Source organism: Nicotiana tabacum, chromosome 21 (genome assembly GCF_000715075.1).
Source record: "Nicotiana tabacum cultivar K326 chromosome 21, ASM71507v2, whole genome shotgun sequence".
NCBI lineage: Eukaryota > Viridiplantae > Streptophyta > Magnoliopsida > Solanales > Solanaceae > Nicotiana > Nicotiana tabacum.
In genome coordinates, this window is record NC_134100.1 from 73,883,240 (window position 1) to 73,892,048 (window position 8,809).

General features: G+C 32.8%; 1 protein-coding gene across 1 annotated transcript; it reads left to right on the forward strand.

Moving 5' to 3' along the window:
* Nucleotides 1-206: 206 nt before the first annotated feature.
* Nucleotides 207-5,571, forward strand: LOC107787014 (uncharacterized). Its single transcript, XM_016608530.2, has 6 exons — nt 207-216; nt 333-608; nt 751-1,603; nt 2,009-2,133; nt 2,770-3,020; nt 5,434-5,571. The coding sequence occupies exons 1-6, from the start codon at nt 207-209 to the stop codon at nt 5,569-5,571; spliced, it is 1,653 nt and encodes a 550-aa protein (XP_016464016.2).
* Nucleotides 5,572-8,809: the final 3,238 nt, after the last annotated feature.

Sequence of the window (8,809 nt, forward strand, 5' to 3'; positions counted from 1 at the left end):
CACCTTTTGTTTTACCTAATAATACAGGTATTACTTTCACTGCATTTCAAAAATTTATTGATGAAGATGTTGCTGCAGTCAGCATCGCAGAAATTAATAAATTAATTTCTCAAAATAATTATTTGAGTTTATATGTTAAAGTTTTGGGTGAAAATATTAGTTTTCTTAATAAAAAACTTGATGATTTGACAGTCTTAATTAAGGATATGAATACTAGTAAGATTTTGACTGATATTGCCTCTAAAGCAAATCAGAACCTCAAACTGTTCTTACTCATGTTCAAAGACCCCCTGAGATTCAGGATTTTAAATTTAGATCTTTTTATGATTTAGAAGAACTTCTTGATAAAAAGTTATCCGGTTTAAATATCAAATCCATTGATTTATCAAATGATTTTGCTGATAAATTAGATACTACTTTTGACTATAAAAATGATGTTTTGTCAGAGTTTAATAAACTCAGAGGTTATCCCAAAAAGAATAGTAAGTTTGCTGATAGCAGATATGCTGATAAACCCAGAATGCAAACTTATTATTACAATCGTCCTACTCCTCAAGATGTTTTAATAGAGGAACGTGATTGGAATCAGACTAATACGTCTTATAGTGGTTCTGAAATTTATGAATGGAATCTTGATGGATTAACTGATCGGCAATTTGACTATTCTTATGCATAGAATGCTTATGTATGCGACTATCTGTAAAAGTGTGAAAAATACAGATAGAACTATTTGCAAAATGATTGTTGCAGGTTTTACTGGTCAACTTCGTGGCTGGTGGGACAATTATTTGACTCTAGAAGAAAGGGCAATGGTTATTAATGCTACAGCCTCTGACGAAGGAGTTGATAACTTAGGCATGGCCCTAGTGGCAAATAGAGAAGATGTCGTTTACACCCTTATTCTTACTATATTAGAACACTTCAACGGTAGATTTACCAACCAACATGAAACAGTTCGTACTCTCCTTAATGGTCTTAGATGTAGGACCTTAGGTGAATTCAGATGGTATAAGGATACCTTTATGAGTAGGGTTATTGAACTACCCGAAAATAAATTTGACCATTGGAAAGCAAAGTTTATAGATGGCCTTCCCTCCTTATTCGCTGAAAGAGTTAGAAAAACTCTAAGAGGTAGTTATGGTGAAATCCCGTACAACGATTATACCTATGGTAAGATGATAGGAATTTGCACACAGGAAGGGTTAAACCTGTGCAATGAGTTAAGATTGTCCAGACAACTTAAAATGGATAAGCTTAAGGAAAAATCCCAGTTAGGAGATTTTTGTACCCAGTTCGGTCTACCCGAGACTTCTACTCATAAGAAGAAAAAACATAAGTATCATATATACCCTAACCAAGACAGTCCTTATAGGAAAAAGAGATCTAGATATAGATCCAAAGAAGAACGAGAAGCCAAGAAAGCCCATCGCAAATCTACTAGATTTACCAAAAATAGGTCTAAGCGAGATCTTGCTGACATTAAGTGTTACAAGTGTGGTAAATTTGGCCATATAGCCCCTAATTGTAAGCTTCAAAAGCTGAAAACCTTAGAACTAGACAATGAGTTACGTGATAAGGTTTATGGTTTGTTATACACTTCTAGATCAGAATCTGATTATTATTATTCTGAGTCAGAATCCGAAGCTGAAATAGATCTACTTGATTTATCTGATAGTGATAAAAATATTGATAATACTTGTACAACTTGAAAAGGTAATACATGTACTTGTGATGACGATAAATTTTATAAATTACAATCACAGTTTCAAGATTTGAACATGAAAACTATTACATCTGATAATGTAATAGAACTTTTAAAGGAAGTTACTGATGAAAAACTTCGTGAAAAAATTATTAATTTGGCTGCTAGTTCAAGTTCTAAATCAAGTTCTAGTTTTTCAAAACCTTTTGAATATTCCCCGCCTTATTCTTTACTAGAGGTTAATAACCGTCTTTCAAATAAAAATGCAACTCCAGCAAGAGATTCTTCTTTCAATGATTTAAAAGTTGAAGTTGAAAACTTGAAACGAGAGATCAAATCTCTTAAGCAAAATCAAATAATTTGTGATCATAGGATTACTCAGATTGAGAAAATTAATTCTCCAGCTGAGAAATCTAATGATAAAAACAAAGGTATTTCTGAAAATGATGTTGAAGAAAAACCTATTAGTTTTGATCCTAAACATGATATGTTTTTAGGAATGATGTAAATTATTACTGCTCATAAATGGTATATCAAATGTACTATTCTCATTGATAATAGTTTTTCTATTACAAACATTGCCATGATTGATAGTGGAGCAGATGTTAGCTACATTCAAGAAGGCTTAATACCTACGAAATATTTTCAAAAAACTACTCATATGGTTAGATCTGCATCCGGACATGCTTTAGATATAAAGTATAAACTACCTAATACGGGTATTTGTCAGAATAAAGTCTGTATTCCTCACTTCTTTTTCTTGGTTAAAAACCAATTATACCCTCCTATTATACTTGGAACACCGTTTATTAACTCCATTTATCCTTTTACTAGCATTGACTCGAAAGGTTTTACTGCTACTTATAAAGATAAAGAGATAAGTTATACTTTTGTTACAAATCCAGTAACTAGAGATATTAATGCTTTAATTGATATGAAGCAGAAACATATTGATTCTTTGTAGTTAGAATTGTTTAGTATGAATATATTTGATACTTTGAATTCTACTAAAGTACAGGAAAATATCAAATTGATCTCCGAAAGTATTGCTATTGATATTTGTGCAGAACATCCCAGTGCTTTTTGGAATAGAAAAAAGCATATTGTAACTCTGCCTTATGAAGATAATTTCTCTGAGGATGATATTCCTACTAAATCTAGACCTTGTCAGATGAACGCGGAATTAGTGGAATTCTGCAAAAAGGAGATTGATAACTTGTTACAAAAGGGTTTGATAAAACCCTCAAAGTCTCCTTGGTCTTGCACAGCTTTTTATGTTAATAACGCAGCTGAAAAGGAACGTGGTATTCCTAGATTGGTCATTAATTATAAACCCTTGAATAAATATTTGAAGTGGGTTAGGTATCCTATTCCCAATAAAAGAGATTTATTGTCAAGATTATATGATGCAAATATATTTTCAAAATTTGATTTATAATCTGGATATTGGCAGATTCAAATATTTAAAGAACATACTTATAGAACTACTTTTAATGTTCCATTTGGGCAATATGAATGGAATGTTATGCCTTTTGGTTTGAAGAATGCCCCTTCTGAATTCCAAAAAATAATGAATGATATTTTCAACCCCTATCTAGACTTTATCATTGTTTATATCGATGACATTTTGGTATTTTCCAAAACACTTGAAATGCATATTAAGAATTTAGATATTTTTAAAAGAATTGTGATACAAAATGGTTTGGTTATCTCAAAACAAAAAATGAGTTTATTCCAAACTAACATTCGATTTTTAGGACGTTATATTTGTCAAGGAAAGATTACTCCTATTCAAAGATCGATCAATTTTGCCTCAAAATTTCCCGATATTATTACTGATAGAACTCAGTTACAAAGATTTTTGGGAAGTTTAAATTATATATCACCCTTTTATAAAGATTTGTCACGTGATTTAGCCCCCTAATATGATAGGCTAAAGAAGGATTATAAAAATTCTTGGACTGATAGTCATACTACTTTAGTTAAAAATATTAAGCAACGTGTTAAATCTTTACCTTGCTTAACCCTTGCTAATCCTGCATGGCAAAAGATTATAGAGGCTGATGCGTCTAATATTGGTTACGGAGGTATTTTGAAACAGATAAATCCCAATAATAAGCATGAATATCTGATTAGATTCTACTCTGGTAAATGGTCTGAAGCCCAGAGAAAATACACTACTGTGGCACATGAAATGTTAACCATAGTAAAATGTGTTTTAAAATTTCAAGACGATTTATACAATCAAAGGTTTTTGATAAAAACTGACGCATAATCTATTAAATATATGTTTAACAAAGACTTTAAACATGATGCCTCAAAAATGATATTTGCAAGATGGCAGGCTCAATTAGCCCCTTTAGATTTTGAAATACAATATAAAAAGGGAATTGATAATTCTCTGCCAGATTTCTTATCTCGTGAATATTTACAAGATGGAACCCCCCTGGGGTAGGGGAAGAGGTAGAGGTTGGGGAAGATCATCCCCACAGTCCAGAGGAAGATCATCACCTTCAGGATCGTCATACGGATCCACATCAAACTCCCCAATTATACAAATGGGAAGAAAGAGTTTAACCAATGAGAGGATATCTCTCAAAGAAGAATCATCGATCAGACCATCCGTCCATCTGGAAGATAGTCCGTTATACACACATTTGCAGGCATATTTGACTGCTCAAAAATAGAAAGATACTTCTGCTAAGCAAAGTGATACTTTTGCTTCCATTATAAAAGATGACAATGATGATATCAAGTCATATGAGAAAGTGTCTAAAAAAGAAATGATATTTCATTTAGAAAATTCTGATATTCAGAGAAAAGAAGAGCCGTGGAAGATATTTCAAAGGTATTTGATAAATGGATTATATTATCCGGATGAGTCATACAAAACTCGCTCTTATTATGAAACAATACTCACCAGTACTGGCAGTGCAGAGTTTCAGCACTTTTCTGGTTATAGCACAGATGAGAATGTTTATAACTTCTTGAAGATTATAATTAAACAGATTATATCTGTTGAAGACTGGGGTATATCCACAATGAAAGAAAGGCAGATAAGCCTTAACAAATCTCGAATGAATTTTACCTATTGGGATTATATCCAGGCATTTGATAAAGTGTTATACTACAATAATGATCGACACAAACATACTTGGTTTATTAAAGTATGTGCAAAGATATTTGCAGAGGCTATTCCTAATTGGTTTCTAAACTGGTGGTCATACCACGGTCCGACAGTAAAAAATTTACCTGATCCATTTCTCATGTTATACAAAGAATGGATAAAAATTTCCCCTTTTATAAACAATTTATATCACACAGATCATATCTGTTACCCAGAAAAAATTGACCAAATTTATTTCTTTCTGGAATTCTCTATTCCCTGGATTCATAAATGGACTTCAGAAGTCGGATTCACCGAAGAACAAGTCCCATGCTTATACAGGACCTTTTACAACAACTTTTGGGATAAACTCATGAAAAAGGATCCCAAAACAAAGACATTATATGGTCAAGAACTCTTGGATTCCATCAAAATAAAAATCCAAGAATATTCTAGCAAACCTCAGAAAGAGGTAATTGATGACATCTCAGTACGACATATTGCCAGAAAGATCTCCTTTCAAGAAGGAGATAAAGAAGAAATGATTAACAACTACTTGGAAAAAGTCAAAAGAAATTTACTTTGTTCCATTAATCAATATGAAAAATAAGACACTTCTATGCAGAGTGAAACCAGCAATGATGATATCGCTGAAGATTCTCAACCCTTTGAATCAGAGAAAATACTATCTGATGAAGATTTGCAGAATGCGAAAGAATTCCTCCGCAAAATGAAAGAATCAGACAAAAGACCAGCACAGTGAAATAGCTGGACCCCACAAACACAGTGAAGGCACCGGACCCATAGCACAGTGAAGCCGCCGGACCCCACTCAAACAGTAGATACACTGTTCATCAACAGTAGATACATTGTTTATCAACAGTAAAAATACTGTTTTGTATAGTAAAAATACTGTAACAGAGACCCATAGGACCCACTTTTTACTGTTCATAGATTCGTTTTTTCTATTTATACGTTTCATTCGTTTAGAAGAAGAGGAAGGAAGCGAGACCCTCTCTCTCTAGAATTCTCTCTCTCTCTCTTCAAAGTATAATAGTTTATAGTTTGCTGTTTGTAACAGAAGAACAAAGTAAATAAAGTTTTCAGTTCTTCATCTTCAGGCCTTGCATCCCGGCCAAAAGGTACTGATTTCTTTCTTAGTTAGATTTTCTTCTAGTCTCTCCTCTCTGGTCGTGACGATGTCCGGCTAAGAGACTTCATATCTATGTTGAGTATCTAACTTCTCTCCTATATAAACCATGAAAGAGATGGCATCTATTAAAATATAAATGAACTTTATATATAGAGTTTTGACTTGGTGTCAGGATGGTTGGTACAGTCTAATATAACATTGCTCTTATTGGCTTTGCCTTAGTGGCTTCGTCTAGCCAGCCGTGAACCTCAGCCCGATAAAGGAGTTAAAAAGGGCATCTTCTTTCACGGTTAGAACTGCTAGACACATGGGCTCAATAAAAGTATGTATTATATTAAGACAGACCCATTGCTTGAGTAAAGGTTTTTAACCTTCCATACAGTTATTAAACTATATATAAAATTCAAGTATATTTCAATTCTTATATCCTTACTGATTGTGCGGATTACCGCCAGTCTTTAAATATAAGGGTACTGAACTAGCTAGATTGAGAATTCTCAAATATGTTAAAATAGAAATCTTTAACTGGTGGCAACCTCGGTGGACATATAAAAGTCAGTAGAGGTGCGAAATAATTCCAGTTCCCGGTCAAACGGTGATTTCTATTTTAGCTTAGTTGAGAAGGCCGTGCGGATTACCGCCCATTATATAAAACCAGTTATACCCTCCTATTATACTTGGGACACCATTTATTAACGCCATTTATCCTTTTACTAGCATTGACTCGAAAGGTTTTACTGCTACTTATAAAGATAAAGAGATAAGTTATACTTTTGTTACAGATCCAGTAACTAGAGATATTAATGCTTTAATTGATATGAAGCAGAAACATATTGATTCTTTGTAGTTAGAATTGTTTAGTATGAATATATTTGATACTTTGAATTCTACTAAAGTACAGGAAAATATCAAATTGATCTCCGAAAGTATTGCTATTGATATTTGTGCAGAACATCCCAGTGCTTTTTGGAATAGAAAAAAGCATATTGTAACTCTGCCTTATGAAGATAATTTCTCTGAGGATGATATTCCTACTAAATCTAGACCTTGTCAGATGAACGCGGAATTAGTGGAATTCTGCAAAAAGGAGATTGATAACTTGTTACAAAAGGGTTTGATAAAACCCTCAAAGTCTCCTTGGTCTTGCACAGCTTTTTATGTTAATAACGCAGCTGAAAAGGAACGTGGTATTCCTAGATTAGTCATTAATTATAAACCCTTGAATAAATATTTAAAGGGGGTTAGGTATCCTATTCCCAATAAAAATGATTTATTGTCAAGATTATATGATGCCAATATATTTTCAAAATTTGATTTAAAATCTGGAGACCTATTAAGTGGGAAGAAATTAATTTTCCAACTACATGACTTTGGATTCGGTTATATCCTCCAATCAGATAACTAATGCTGTCAGTAATACTGAGTATTCTCATATTACTCAAAATCCGAATGGAAGGATTTGCATTCAGTTTGATGATAATAGTTTCACTTATAGTAGACAGTCATTTTCTAATAATAGACTGTTGCCTGCTATTAGTTCTAATTATAATAGGCATTCCTTTACCAATCGTAGACTGTTGCCTGATATTCAACACATTTCTCCTGTTGAACCAGTCTATGGACCAGCTAGAAATCGTGTTGCATCTCTACACACAAATTCTACTAAAGTAGGTGATAAACCTGTTAATGCCTGTATTATTAGGTAAAACAAAAGGTACTTGAGGAGGGTAGGTGGCTTTAGTAATATTGCCACTCCCGTCTTTATAAGATCTTTCCAAAACTTTTATAAAAAGTGGTAAATATGTGGTTATAAACCAAGGAACAAAATACAAAATTTGATTATGTAAATCACAAGTTTCATAGAATTCTTGAGAAATATTGTTTAAATCCTCTTTATTATATGTATCATAAAATCAAGTTTTAAACCGGTTCCATTTATCACTGAAAAATTCCTTTTGAATATAACCTCTAACTTGTGACCCTGGACTAAAATCAATTTGGTGTGGAATCATTTAAACTTCATTTGGGTCAAAATCCATCTCGGACGCAGAAGGAATATCCTTATCAGAAATATTATCATTATCCTGAACAATATTTATCTTGGGGTTAATCTTGCCACTACTGTCTTTATAATATCTTTCCAAAACTTTTATAAAAAGTGGTAAATATGTGGTTATAAATCAAGGAACAAAATACATAATTTGGTTATGTAAAGCACAAGTTTCATAGAATTCTTGAGAAATATTATTTAAATCCTCTTTATTATAAGTATCAAAAAATCAAGTTTTAAACGGTTCCATTTATCACTGAAAAATTCCTTTTGAATATAACCTCTAGCTTGTGACCCTGGACTAAAATCAATTTGGTGTGGAATCATTTAAACATCATTTGGGTCAAAATCCATCTCGGACGCAGAAGGAATATCCTTATCAGAAATATTATCATTATCCTGAACAATATTTGTCTTGGGGTTAATCTTAACCCTTTCAACAGGTTTATCACCTACTTTAGTAGAAATTGTGTGTAGAGATGCAGCACGATTTCTAGCTGGTCCATAGACTGGTTCAACAGGAGAAATGAGTTGAATATCAGGCAACAGTCTACGAATGGTAAATGAATGTCTATTATAATTAGAACTAATAGCAGGCAACAGTCTATTATTAGAAAATGACTGTCTACTATAAGTGGAACTATTATCATCAAACTGAATGCAAATCCTTCCATCCAGATTTTGAGTAATATGAGAATACTCAGTATTACTGACAGCATTAGTTATCTGATTGGGGGATATAACTGAATCCAAAGTCCATGTAGTTGGAAAATTAATTTCTTCCCACTTAATAGGTCT

What these genes read in the sequence shown, in the direction of transcription:
- LOC107787014 (XM_016608530.2), top strand. An exon ending in ATCTAATGATAAAAACAAAG is followed by an intron (nt 2,134 to 2,769) that starts GTATTTCTGAAA and finishes ATATTTGTGCAG; the next exon opens with AACATCCCAGTGCTTTTTGG. An exon ending in AACGTGGTATTCCTAGATTG is followed by an intron (nt 3,021 to 5,433) that starts GTCATTAATTAT and finishes ACTTCTATGCAG; the next exon opens with AGTGAAACCAGCAATGATGA.